This window comes from Pygoscelis adeliae, unplaced genomic scaffold (assembly GCF_000699105.1).
Source record: "Pygoscelis adeliae isolate BGI_AS28 unplaced genomic scaffold, ASM69910v1 Scaffold45, whole genome shotgun sequence".
Taxonomy (NCBI): domain Eukaryota; kingdom Metazoa; phylum Chordata; class Aves; order Sphenisciformes; family Spheniscidae; genus Pygoscelis; species Pygoscelis adeliae.
This window is the reverse complement of record NW_008825114.1, coordinates 5,366,226-5,380,932: the sequence shown is the minus strand read 5'-3', so window position 1 is coordinate 5,380,932 and position 14,707 is coordinate 5,366,226. Positions and strand designations below refer to the sequence as shown.

General features: G+C 39.8%; 1 protein-coding gene across 1 annotated transcript in view; it reads right to left on the bottom strand.

The window, feature by feature from the left end:
• SH3GL2 (SH3-domain GRB2-like 2) overlaps positions 1-14,707 on the bottom strand; it is a 20,938-nt gene that overhangs the window by 4,752 nt on the left and 1,479 nt on the right. The window contains exons 2-6 of the mRNA XM_009328067.1: positions 11,678-11,750; positions 6,578-6,721; positions 4,604-4,737; positions 3,129-3,287; positions 1,512-1,615 (exon numbers count right to left, since the gene is read on the bottom strand). Coding sequence (XP_009326342.1) covers positions 1,512-1,615; positions 3,129-3,287; positions 4,604-4,737; positions 6,578-6,721; positions 11,678-11,750 — 614 coding nt within the window. The remainder of the gene's footprint in view (positions 1-1,511; positions 1,616-3,128; positions 3,288-4,603; positions 4,738-6,577; positions 6,722-11,677; positions 11,751-14,707) is intronic.

The following is a 14,707-nucleotide window of genomic DNA, read 5'->3' as shown; positions in this document are numbered from 1 at the left end:
AGCAGGAAAAGACAGGTAGTTCAAATAGTAACAGATCTACATCCCTGCTTAATCTCTGGCATGAACACATCACAGTGCTCTAATTTGTGTCTAGTGGTGTGGACAAAGGATGATTTAGCCAGCAGACTCTTTACAATTAGGAAAGCACAGTAAGTTTATGCAAAAGATTTACTTCAGCTGATCTATAATAGCACTCTGATGCAAAGTTCTTGAAAAGCTAAAATCATTCAGCGCTGAAATTTAAAGCAAAGATACTGACCATTTAGCAGACGTTTCAAAAGGGCAAAGGATTATCTGAATTGATACAGAAAGAGAAATCTGTTGCAGAGAGAGGTATGTTCACTTTATGGTGTAACTTATGGGCTACAGAACAACCCACCTGTTCCTGAGGATTTTTTAATGCTTCTGAAAAGTAAGTAAATTGCAGTATTCATTTGGAAGTGCTGAAAATCATTCTGTTAGTTGTTTAGACAGTACTGCAAACTGTATCTAGAAACAGCCCCTGCTGGGCAGCCTACCCACCAAAACAAGTGCTGCTCCTAATCGCAAAGAAATTTTAAGACTTAGAACTGGACGCGGCTTACAGACTATGTGCTCTGAGAAAATAAACACTGACAGAGCCAGTAGTACCAGAAACTAGATCTACACTAATGACATCAGAAAACAGAAAAGAATCATGGTTAAAAAGCTGCCTTCACATAGTATGTGAACATTATCTGCTCTTGGGAATTACGTCCAGCTTTTAGGAAGAGTCTTCCAGAACCATGTGGACTAAAGAAATCTGTCCTGTATGTTAAGTTTCCTTGAAGAAGGACAGGCGTGTGGGAAGCTGTTAAACTTTTACAACCATTATTTTCCTCATTTCAAGGGGTAAAATCTGTTTTGTATTGGCAGAAACAAAAATTCTAAACTAAAAATTCTAAAATTCTATTAAAAATATATTGTATCAATTCTGAGATAGCATTCACAGTTACAGAAAAGGGGATGGAAGAGGTAAACTCAGTTAAGCCTTGTACCAAGTTTGATCTGATAATAAAGCTGGAAAAAAGGAGCATTTAATAAGGTGGCAAATGATGGGGATCTCACTACCTGGCTCAGGAAGATCTTCAGGTAGATGAGAATGTAACAAGATAGTCTTTTCCAATAGCAATCATTAACATCTTCTCTCAGAAAGATTACTTTGTGAATACATGCAGGAATGGTAAGGAATCTAAAGTTTTAAGTCTCACTGACGTCCAATATTTACAAACACTTGCTTTCAGTTAAATTACATTTAACAGCTTTACGGAGCCAAGATGCTTTCTTGAACTCAGTCCTCATTCAGTCGTACTCAGAAGTATATGCACCTCCAAAACATACAAACTTCAGCTTGCAACTGCCTAATGAAATGGCCCTTGTTTTCATAAACATACAATGACGTTGCAAAGATAACAGCATTGCATTCGACTCATAGGTTTTCTGCCTCTGTAAAACAAAAGAACAATTCAACAAACTTACAAAAAGTGCATTACCTATCTTCCAGCTTAGAAGTAACTCGCTGTAGGATCTGTGTGGCCTGCTTGTGGTATTCCAGCTGGGCTTGTACGAGAGCAGAAAGCTGGCTCACTTGTTCAATCTGAGGATTGACATTAAAACATCAGGTCTTAGGCGAGTACTAACAGCTCAGCAATAGCAAGTAAAGACCACTGTCACACTGACACTGCAAAGGCAGATTTACTTATCTCTCTAAAAACTTGATTCATCCTTGTAGTTCATAAACAGTTATGTATCAGTCTTTATTCATTAGCATGTCTGGTTATGACCTGATCTGGAATGGTAACTGCAACTCTTCTCCGCTGATCATCTTCATGGCTGATTTGCATGAACAGCAGCCTACAGACCTACCTCATTCAGCAAACGCTATGAAAGTAAAAATGAGACTGTAATGAGAGCATAATACACCTTCTTCCTCCCTGCCTTTGAGGGGCACAAAACCATAGGGACTACGGTCATGCTTCTGTTGTATTCTGGCCTGTGAAGCAGACCAAAACAGGAAGATACTACGTATTCTTGGATGCAGAATATTTGTAGTGAAGACAGATAGCATTCTACTTCATGAGGCAAAAAAAAATCCAAAAGTCTTGTGTGGCCAGTGCAATTGCTAGCAGTTGCCGTAATATACAATGCTGCAATGGTGTAATGCAGGCCAGCACTATCTGGCCACAAGGGGTTGCATGTTACTACAAGGGTTAAAACTACAAACTTGTTATACTTCTTTCATTTCTGCACAGCTATATTTAATTTCTAACACGCAAGTATTTTCAGATTTGTTATGGCCCCTCTACAGCAATCTGGTAACAAAATGAAGAATTAGATCAGGTGTGTATTTAAACTTTAAATAAATCCAATCATTTACTTCAACAGAAATATTTAAACTGAGTTTCCTTTGATCACATATTCTGAAAGACAGACTTCAGCTGAAATGTTTTTTTCCTCCAAAAGAGATAAACTTTTATTCTTGCTTGATTTTACAGTTTCAACATTAATTATAAATAGAAGATTAAAAAAACCTAATAGATCCTCAATCCTAAACCAGTCTGTAAGCAAAAAATATGCTGCAGAGTCAGATTTGAGCAGTCACATTAACTTTGGCATTCCTATTCACTATTGCATCTGATTATAGCAGAGACCATGGGGTTGTGAGTTCATTATTTCTGATCTTTACCAATCCTCTCAGCAGCCCACACACTTGAGCAAAAGCCTTGGCTCAAACCCTAAAAGCACAGCTAAGTAGAAGTCATGATTTACATTTACATAATTCTAAGAAGGAAGATATTTTGGTTTTGTAACACTATGCAGTTAGGAAGCACAACGATGATACAGAGGATTTATGTTCTTTAGCTCAGTTACCTATAAAATACCTATAAAATTAGTCCTACACGTGCATGCTGTACATTACTATAGCTTCTGAGCCTCTCACTGAGTCCACCAAGGAGGCAAGTGCTTCCCTATTGTACAGTGACAGGAATCTGTGGCGTCATGGATTTAATAAGGCTTTCAAGTTTTAGACTGCTTCAAACTGCCTTCACTGCTGAACTGATCTTTCTCTTTTTAAGATTCAGCTCAAAGATTAACAAGGGATATCTCACATCCATCTCCAGAAGGTTGAACATGCTTGACTCAGCAATTTCTTTTGATTCGTCGAATTTTTCCAGAGCTTGGCGAAGTTCTTCATCGGGGAGCTTGCCCTGTCTTTTCTTCTTGTAATCAAAATCTAGGCGTCGACCCTCCATTTTCTTTAGGTGATGCTAAAAAACAAAAATGCAAACACAAGCACAAAACAAAGGATGTTCCCCAACTCTCCTTATACTGCATTGTAATCAGGTAGTCCATGTACATTTGCAAGCATGTGCTGTTTGCTGTGTATCAACCCTTCCCCAGAGGGGACATATACAGAACAATGAAGTAGGTGGTTTTACATATTACATGAGAAGCCATGGTGCACTGCTGTCTAAGTGACAGACCTTCAACATTAAAAAAAGGCCACACAGAATGGATAGCTGCAGTTGCCACCTGTATAAAAGATACGTGAGTTTCTAGCTTTTTAACTCTGATGCAGAATTACCTGAACACTATGGTTTTCCCCTAGATGTTTAAGAGAAAACTCTATTAGAAGCACAAGTTAGTACATTTTTGCCTGTGTAACATTTCTCATAAACAAAGCAACAAAGAAAATATTTTATCATTTCCATCAGACCACCAAAGGACCTTAATGTTATCTTTTATTAAAGATTTTCTAGTTTGTTAACTGACGTGACATTCATATTAATCTGTTAAGCAGCTGCCACATCAAGCTGGCCAAAAGTTAATGTTACCAGCACAAGCATGAATACTTTAGGTGTTTACTTTCCCTCAGAAGAATCAATTTGTCATCTATTATAATATTTATAACTTTGTCAACTTTGTAAATTATATCAAACTGCCTAAGATATCTTTCTTCCACATATATTTAACAATATGAAAGCCTTACTGAGCTCAAAACAGTTACACAGATAAGCATTTGCTGAATTGGGAGTCACTTTTACTTCCACAATTATAAAATTAGGTTGTGTCTACAGAAGTATGCATGCAAACTGATTTTTCTCTGTAAATGCTGGCTGGTTCTTGGATTACTAATTATGTAATTCATGCAAGAAAACAGTGTTTGTGTTCAAAATTCCTGGAAATGTTTCGGACACAGTCTTCATACAGACAAAAGAGTAGTGCCAGTCTAGAGGCAACTCTCAAAATGCCCTCACATGTCATACACCAGAAAATTGAATGTAAACATCTGTTCTCTATTTAGTGAAATGAGCTTTCAAATGGTAGGATTAGAGTACTGTGTTCATGCCGGCATAAGCTTGACAATGCTACTGTCAAAAAATGTTAGAATTTTGATCTTTCCCTTTCTAAACCATCAACAAGAGACACAGAACTGAAAAGTAAAACTCAAGTCAAAAGAGACTAAAATCAGATCATCTGCAAATCTGAAAGCCCATTTTGAACTACATAACTAACATAAATTTTGAACATATACACAGTCTACACATTTGGCATTCTTAAAATGCCACATTGAGGGCAATACCTGTATTTCCCTCAGATCCTTGTCATGGAGATTCTGAAGTGGGTCAATGAAGTTTTGTTTCACTTCCATGTCTAAAGAGTCCTTGACCTCAGAGAGCTCCTTCATAGCTTCTCCCACATCTGCAAGTGCTGGTCCTGAAAGAAAAGATGCCCAATTTATCTCAAAAAAAGCTTAGTTCCAAATTACTGTAGAATGAAACCAAGTCATGGAAATTTCAGTTAACATTTAATTTTAAGTCTCAAGTTTAGGAAAGAAACAGCGTATGATGCACTGTGTGAAAGGGCAACATGGATTTTACACTTTTGCAGCCCCCAGAGTTTATGCCTTGTAACACAGCTGAACTTGAGGATCTACACTGCATCAAGATAGTCACCTTGTTATCCGTTCATTCCTCACTCTGGTGAAACAAACATGCTAGAAAAGAATTATCTGTATTTGCTCCAGTGTTGCCATCACCAGACACAAGACCGCATATAAAAATAAGTCTAATGCAAGTCTAGGTCTCCATGTTTGTATCAGTGAGACTGGTGACAGTATCAAATGTAAAAATTCTTAACAATTTCACAGAATTTTTTCTTTATGAAAGATTTTTTTGATGAAACTCTTGACTTCATACACCTACTCAAGTTCAAAAACTTCAATAAGAATTACCTGCCTTCTGAGATTTCCTCCAAGATTAACTTGAGGGCCACAAAAATTACCACTCTTGTTTACCTCCTCTGCATAAAAACAAAAGCAAGAAACTCAAAAATACCCTCCTGGTTTGAGATGTAGGTTGGTGGAAAAAAATCCACTTTCAAAGAATATGAAGGGTCTGAAAACCTAAAAATGTGAGAAATCAGAAGGAGCTTTGTCTCCCAAGCAGGGGATGCCAGCAATGCACTGCAAAACTAGAGAGCCTGCCAGACCTAGATGAAGAGTGACGAACAGCCATAATAGCTGCTATTAGTTAAGAATGTGAAAATAATTGCCATATCTACTCTGCTGCATGCTACTGCAATCATCAGGGAATATACAGCAATTTGCACAAACTAAATTCTGTTAGTTCTTCATTCTCCCTTTAAAACATGTTTGAAATTTAGTAAATGAGAGGCAACCAATTAAAAAAACAATTCAGTCGTCTTTAGCACAAATCAACCTACATCTGCCAAGCTAACTAGTAAATTATATAAAACAAACAAGAAAGTACCTTTCTATTGCAGATGTCTTTATGGCAGGAACAACGTTTTATGAAGATTCCAATAGGAAATAGAATTTTCACAGTCCTATTTGAGGGTCCCGTGTTTTGCCATATAAAAATGGCCACAGAGAAGCCCACATAAATAGGACAGAAAGAGAAAGGATCCTGTCGTGAATGTTGTCTCTTAGTTAGACCTCTACTGTTGAAGCACACAATGTTAAGTCTCAGTATAACATTTCTAACTCAGGCAGCTGTAAACTCATTTGGGGCTTGGAGGGAGGAACAGCTGACAGGTAAGACAGGAGTATTCACTAGTGCCTTAAAATGTGGAATTTGGTCAGAAAAAAAGGTCTGAGTCTATTAAAAATCTATTAGCCTTTATTCCTTGCCTGTAATGAAGACAGTAACATTTACTATAAGGATTCTGAGGACAAAAGGGTTTCATTGTACACATGCATAGACAATAATACAATCTCTGAACAGGTACATCTTTCATCCCAACACATCCCCAGTAACATGATCTATGACAGTGAGCCTAAAACCTATATGGGTATGGGTCCAAATGGAAACAATACGAATTTAATCCACAAGAAAAAAATCTCTAGTCCAAATTCGCAACAGATACTCAACGGGCCTAGACCAACCTTAAAGGAGGAGTCTGATGAAGCAGAACGCCAATACTTCTTGCAGAAGTTCTTCCTTTATAAGACCGCAACACTTCAATAATCAAAGTTATATTAAATTTTACTACCATTTTTATTGCATAATAACAGAAAGGGAAGTAATCAAGTTACCAAAGTTGCATTCTTCTCCAAGTTCTCGCCCAAATTTCAGCATCGCATCTGCCAGCAAGGCTTCAGCCTGAGGGTAACCTGGTCCCTTTTCCTGGCCTCGAATTTTTGACATAGTGTTGATCATGCTGAGTTTAGCTCTGGAAGCTGAAGCAGGCAAGTGACAGAGGTTACAAATGCGCAATAGTTTGACTACACAGACAGGAATGCACTCTTTAAATTTATCTGAGCTACCTACAACATATTTGAAGGACATTATCTAAGTTTAGGACTAAGCCCTATTTTTCATCAATTAATTTTAGAGCAAAGGAATTAAATGTTGTTGGTCACTGATTTTTTTCTTCTGCTGGTAGGCTAGAGAGAAGGCTCTGTCCTGAACTTTAAGTCAAAGTTTCCCTTGAAATGACTTGGACAGAAGAAAGTCCAGGAACACTCCCAAGATAGCATGTTTGACACGTGCTACAACTCAGGTAGAAAAATCTTTAAACTATCCCCAAATTCTTAATCTTAAAATCGTCAGGTACCAGATGGATAGCAGATTGAGCCAGCCTTTCTCTCAAGGAGAAGTCCAGACTAGGTACACTCAAGATTAAACTGTGGTGCCCCACACTTTTTAAATGTTTGAAAGTTTTTCTGTTGTAGAATATTAAATAAAACCTATGTCCCCAAACATGATGTCCAATGACCTTTGAAACACTTTTTGCTTTTTATGCGGATTTGGGGAAACTCCTACTTCAATAAGGTTTTCAATTGTACTTTAGCTTGTATTTTATTTCAGATACACAACTGCAGACCAGAAGAAAACACACAATTATCATAATTGATGAAAATAAAGACAGCAAACATAAAAGAACTAATTTGTTTGATGATGTGCTTTAGTGAATTTTTGCAACTACAGAATGTGAATGGCCTACAGAGAATGAATTAATTAATGGCACTTGACTTCAAATTTTGCCAGCTAAACCCTATTGCCAGCAAAGCTGACTCTGTGGGTGTTTCTACCTATATTATTGTGTGTGCTACAAGAGGGCAGCTATGAATGCCTCTACCTTCCTCCTTGCAAAGGCTTGACTTTGTTAGTTGCTCCTATGAGTTAGTATTTCTGTTTACAAAACATTAGTAGCTCACACTGTTGTGTGCTGATTTCATTGGTCAAAACTCAACCTTGCAAACATTTCTGCAACAAAACAAAACATTAGCAGACTGAAGTCAACAAGTGTTTTGCTCTTAATTTATTGTTGAAAGTACGTATCAAGAGATGGTTTTTGTTGCCGAGTGTGTTTCACTTTGTGGCATAGAAATGTATGTACAGACATAGACACAGAAACAGACACAGGAAAATCAGGCAAGTGTCATAGTACTTATTTTGCCTGAGAAGCAGCTAGGAAAGGATAACATCTTTTAACATATAGTAATTATGTTTTTGTAAGCTTTCTCACTACTCTTGAGTGCCACCAGATCATGCTTTTCAGCATCTGAATTTCTTGATGCCTTCTGTTTCTACCCACCACAAAACTACAGTCAGCAGACTGGTTGACTGCTCAGTGTAAGAAACTGCATTTTAATGAAGTGTCTGTCCTTTAAAAATGGCATCGAAATGATGGTGGCAATGGGAAAATATAGAAGCATAACAGAAACTAAGGGACAAACAAAATCAGTCAGGGGAATGGAGGCAGCAAGCTGAATTAAAACAGGAACAAATGGCAGTATTTTCAGAAATAAAAGGAAAAAAAGTAAGAGGGAATATTAAAAAAATGAGTGGCTATATTCAGGACAGGCAAGTTAAGAGTAGAAAGCAAAAGGTCCAGGAAAGAATGAAGGAGATGAAAGGACAATAAGGGAAGGGCAAGAAATAAATCATAAAGAGAAGAAAGGTAAGCATGAAAAATTCATGCTTCAATTATTTATCTAATCATTTAATAATGATTACATTAGAATCCTGATTTAGTAGGAAATCTTAGAATACATCTACCAGTGGTCTCATTCCACTTTTCTTCTTTAACAGTTGATTTGCCACTTCCGTGGCAGCAGAGGTAAGTTTGTGCTCAGTTAATCTCAAAATTCCATCCTGAGCCCCTTCATTTCTATTGCTGTATTGTGCTAGTGCCACATGCTTTCTTCTCTAAGTTATGCTTCAGCCTGAGTGAGGACAGGCAGAGAGGTACAAAACACCACATGGAAGTGACCTGAATGCTTGATTTTTTCCCCAGTTGCACTCCCCCTCCTTTACATTGACTTTCATGATGTCACTAATGGTTCACCTTAATATTAAGTGTTAACAGAGCCATGGCAAATCATAAAAATACTGCCAAAAGCCTTCGAAAGAAACTTCAGTAGTGGGTTCAATTGCTCATTCTTTGTACTTTCAATCTTGTTCATCCTGCACTTCTTTTTCTTGAAATTATGGACATGTACATCTGCATGCAAAGTCTTTGAGCCTTCATCACGTTCAATTTTAGTTATTTTCAGCTCTCCTTCAGCTTTTTTCGTAACTGAGAACTCTACAAAGCTTTTTCGTTCACACTAACCTCAGCCCAACATCCCTTTCAATAAATTCACCTTTGTCTTTAATATCCTTTTCCCTTCCCTTCCCTTCCCTTCCCTTCCCTTCCCCTTTTCCTTTTCCTTTTCCTTTTCCTTTTCCTTTTCCTTTTTCCTTCCAGCATTGGTTAATTAACTGTTTAGTGAAGTTAGACAATGCTGCATGCTTCATTTATTAATCCTTCAAAACACCATGAAGCCAGTTGATCCCTAGCACTGCAGTACTGTTATCCAAGCATATTGATGTTTTCAGGGTACATCCTACTCATCAAGGTATGTGTGCTACATCCCAAACCCTCCTCCCCCTACCAAACCCAGGTAAACTTTTAAAGAAAACCTTCTATTAAATATTGCTATTAAAGAAATTTTTTTTATTAAATTTCCCCCCTCTTCCCAATGTAATTTTTCTATTTTTTATGAAAATGAGAAAGCAAACAGGAAATACTGGAAATCAGCATTTTTGGTGCCCCAGGTAAATAGTAATACAGTTGTAGGGAGAATTTTAAAGAGGAAATTTTTTATTTTATTGAAAAAAGAAGTAATTTTCCATGCAATTCTTCTCACTATAGGGAGCCCTTCTGCAACTGGCATAAAACAATCTAAGATCAGGTGAGAGCTGAAAAGAGTCAGTCCTTTCCTCTTACTCCATCTGCTGCCATTGCCCAGCTGTGGAAAGAATAACATGATCTCATTTGATATGCAAGAAAGTAAATCTTCCTCCTGCCTATTACAATTTTAATTTTCTGATCCTACTTGCACATGCCACAAGCAGATGAAGGGATATGTAGCTAGAGTATGGAAACTGTTCTTTCCTGCAGCACTGCAAACTTCTATCAGCCTGAGGTGCTTGAAATCACACCCTTAGCTACTTCCAGAAGTTTTGCTTTCTGCCATTGCTGTGAGCCTCCTTCATGATTCACAGCAATCATAATCACTCAGATGTGTCAGGAAGGCAGACAGAGAAGCACTAAACAGCCAAAGCTTGTTACTCAGTCTATATGATGTTGCACAACAGCAGCTTGACAGTAGTTAACAATTTTACCACTAGTCCCATAATGTTTGTCAATCCTATTGCTTTTCCTGCAGAGTGCTTGTTGACGATGAGCAATGAAGCTGTGGACTCAAGTCATAAACAATATTTCATCTGTTGACATAGAAACTGTTCTAGTCATCATTATTTTCTCTCTAGCAGTTCTTGAACTTTTAAATATTATTCCTCCTTTTTTCAAGCCACTGGCAGCATCATCAAATTATCCTCCTTTCCTCTGTGGTCTAACATAAAAATATCACCAGTTAAGCTCTATCAGCAACAGTCCTTCATCCTACCACACTGGAGTTAAAATATTTCACATCAGTTCAAATTTGTTTCCAGCTATTAGGAAACAAATTCCTCACAGTGAATGAGTGAATTTGGTCTGTACTTCCATGAAACTCTAAGATACTTATGGTATGTAGAGGGCTTCATTTTACCTTCATGCTAACTTCGCACAAGCGTAACTCCGTTCGACCGCATCAGTGAAGCTGGCATTGACTTATGCTAGTATCAAAACCCTTATGTTCCTAGATCACTATGGAAATCTTCAAGCTCCTGAATTTAATGGTTTACTTGATTATAACAGCTCCAGATCACCCCTCCTTGTGAGGATCCTTTAGCAAGAAAGGAGCATGCAGCCCTCTATCAGCCCAATCACAAAACCTTTCTTTCATCTCCCCATGGAAACCAATAATTTCTTTCTATTTTGAAGGTTCAATTTAGTCATCTCTGATGACATCCATTTATCTGCCCTCTTCTCCAGTTCAACATCAACAGCTCTTTTGTTTGTACCCTCCCTTTTGTAGTAACTCTAATGAGGATGGGAAATCACTAGAAGACCAGGTGAAAGGTGTTGTTACGTCTCGTCCTGTGCCCTGGAGGAAGTTGCTTCAGAACTTTGTCTTTCTTTCCATGGTCTACAAGGACTGGCTGGTCCTTTTCCCTCACACAGGGTGAATGACTGGGACTGTAGAAGAAAGAGGTGTCTCATGTAGACACTCTCACCGTGCCTGATCCTGATCCCCACCCGCGGGCTGATTGCCTGGTCTCAGCCTGTCCCCATACCCAGGGAGGTGCCTGATGCCCAGGGCTGCTGCTGCCCCAGTGCCCCCTGGCCACCCTGCTCCTGGCTGGAGCAGTGGGATGGGCGCTGGCTGCCAGGCCCTGCCCTGATGCTCCTGGGGAGTCCACAGCCATCTCCAGCTCCCAGGGAGCCCCTCAAGCTCACAGTGCTGACATTCAGATGCCTGCAAGTAAATACACCTGGTTTCTAGGCATATGCTGCCCCCTTACCTAAAGCAAGAACACACAAAAGGAAAACAAGCCTCCCAAAGACAGTCATCATTCCCCCTGACAGCTTAACATAGAAGCCTGTATTCATCTCTGTCTTTTACTGCATGGTAACTTCACCAATTTTGTGTTAATCCTAACTGCACCAGTGAGGATAAGACCTGTCAGACTACACATTGGTGAGAAAGAGTATTTTCACAAAGTGCTACAAGTACTGTGAGACTGTGAAATTACATTACCTGGATTGGGCTGAAGATACTCTATCGTCTTTGCCATTATTTCCATAACTGCCCTGCTGGTAACATCCACTTTCTAAAGGACAGAGAGTTAAACAAAAAAAAACATGAAAAAAAGATGTTAGACAAAAGAAAGATGTTTTTCTCTCTTCTTTTTGTTCTTATAAATTCTTTTAACTCATCTTACAATTTTATTTTCGTGTCTCTGAGAACAGCCCTGGTACCAGAATGCTGATAATACCTGGAAAACTACCAAAGCATGAGTCCACCACCTCAGTTTATAGCAGATCCATTCTCAAGGGAGGCCATTAGTACAGAGTACCTCAGGTGTGTTAGGAATTTGATATGACTCATTGTACTGTGCTGATACTTTACATCACCCTGGGAAGCATCCACAATAGGGAAAACTTTTTGATAGAACGGTCACTAAAAACTATTTGAAGAATTAGCCATCTTTGATCCCCTAATAACTGGCAAAATGAGGGGATAGCAGATGTCAATCAAAACCAACCACCAACGATAAAATGAGCTGTCTACCTCTTACAGAGCGAGGTCTTGTAAAATTGGGGTAAGGAGAACTAGGTATCATTCCGTTTGCAATTTCAAGAAACCTATCAGCATGGACACACTGACCATTTATTTCCCCTGGCTGACTCCATTACTCTATATTTAGGAATTTGAAATACTTAGAACTGAATAGCATTACTTTCTTCGACTGTAATAGGAATTCTTGCTTTCTTAAGAAGTACTCCGCAGCAGGTTCCTAAGCTGCATATAGCAAAGTATGCAACTACTCTCCCTCTCAGAATCAGGCCTCAAAGAAAAAAATGCTGCTGTGGCAGATTCAGGGATCCCCGTAACCTGTCCTGTACACTGCATTTATGAAGACATGCTGCATTTCTCTGCAGGGTAGCTTGTGTCCCACAGACTGAACTCCTTTACCATAACGGCAAGTTCCTATTTTAAAAAAGAACACCTGAGATAGGTTGGTTGCAGCACGCTGTGACTGACCTCTTTCCTGTTTCCTGTTGCCACTGCCATCTGCCAGGTCTTGCTCTATGCTTTACACAAACAAGCTGAAGAGGTCTGCCAGTTCTGGGTGAGTAAGTAGCTGAACTGCCTGGTAGGAAGCCCAGAAATGGCTAGAAGGCTGCAGAGGAGAGTGGGGGCAAGGAAACAGAAGGCCAGGGATAGGCAGAAGGCAGAAGTCCACTGCCTGCAGAAAAGCTGGCAAGGGACACGGGGCCAGGCAGGGAGCGTGGAGGCAACTGATGAGTTTACTCCATTCTCTTCTCAACTCTTAGCGCTCTTATCTCCTCAGCTGCCAACCCATGCCGCCCACAAGCACTACGTGGGACTCACCCCTGGGTGTCGCAATGTCCTATTTTCCACTCTAAACCTTGCATCAGCTTTCTTAATCTTTGTTAACATCTTCCAGTTTTGACAGCAGTGCATATACTTGCAGCACATTCAAAGGGAAGCTGGGCAGAAGGACAGAAACCAATTCTGCAGTACTTTCGCTGTAAGAAGTACAAAGGATATGCCCTTCTCCTTTATTTTCCATCCAAGGTTTTTCCCCATCTCACTATACAAATGTACAGATAAATAGCTTCTGTTTCTCTTGATCAGAGTTATATATCAGATACGTGCCCTACAAATCACCTAGCACTAGCTTGTGTTACAAGATTTGATAGTACCTTTCAAAGTCGAAGCCAGAAAAAAACTGCCCCTACTGATCCTTCCAATTGAAATATTATCACCACCACACACAGCTGTAGCTTTTTTTTTCCCTCCATAGAAACAGTCAGTGCTACCACTGCCAGCATCACCAAGTAGTCTGTTGGGGGGTTAGCTCCATCTACCCAAGGCACTTTGCCAGTGGAGGCTGCCTAACAGGATCTCTGAACTTACGAATGAATATTCCAGTGCACTGTCACCCCCCTTCAGCACACAGCTCTTGCTCCTCTTGACTGATGCTCAAGGAGCTGAGAATTACAGGCACCCTTTGCCACTGAAATGACCATCTTGTAGATGGACTTTCAGTGTTGTAGTATCTCGGTTAGCGATAGCCTTGGCTGCAGTGATCACAATATTGTGGAGTTTGGTATCCTGCTGAGCATGCTGAAGGTTAGTACTAAGACAAAGGTTTTAGATTTTAGAAGAGCAAACTTCAGCTCACTCAGAGCTCAGTTGGGAGGGATTCCACGGGAAGCTTCCATGGAGGATAAAGGAGCTAGTGAGTGCTGGGAGTTTTTCAAGAATGCTCTCCTGGAAGCACAAAAACACTTCATCACCTTTAAGTAAGCAGAGCAAGAGACACCCTTGGCTTAACTGCGAGCTTCTGAGTCTGCTCAAAACCAAAAGAGAACCGCACCAGAGATGGAAAAGCAGATGAACACTCATTGAGAACTACAAGGGCATTGCCAGGGCGTGCACAGGTGCAGCTAGAAAAGCAAAAGCTCAGCTCAAATTGAAATTGGCCAGAGATGTCAAAAACTACATGTGGTTTTTGACCTACCCTGAAGAAAGGGTTCTTCAGGTATGTAAACAACAAACAGAAGCAGAAGGAAAATATTGGCCCACTGTTAAACAGGAGGGGTGAATTAGTCATCAACAACGCTGAAAAGGCAGAGGTTCTCAACACTTCCTTCACCTCTGTCATTACCAGCACTGTTGGACCCCAGGCCTTGGGAGCAAAATTCCAGGTTGATGCAAACACAGACCCACCGTCAGTGAAGGAAGAGTTGGTATGTGAACTATTAGAGGAGCTTGACCCCTACAAGTCGATGGACCCTGACAATATGCACCCGAGGGTGTTAAGAGGGCTGGCTGAGGTTGTTGCAAGGCCGCTCTCCATAATCTTTGAGAAGTCGTGGAGAGTGGGGGACATCCCAGGAGGCTGGAAGAAGGCTAACGTCACCCCCATCTACAAGAAGGGCTTAAAGGAGGATCCAGGAAATTATAGGCCCATCAGTCTTACTTTGGTCCCTGGGAAAGTTACGGAACGAATCCTCCTGGGGGCTATCACAAGTC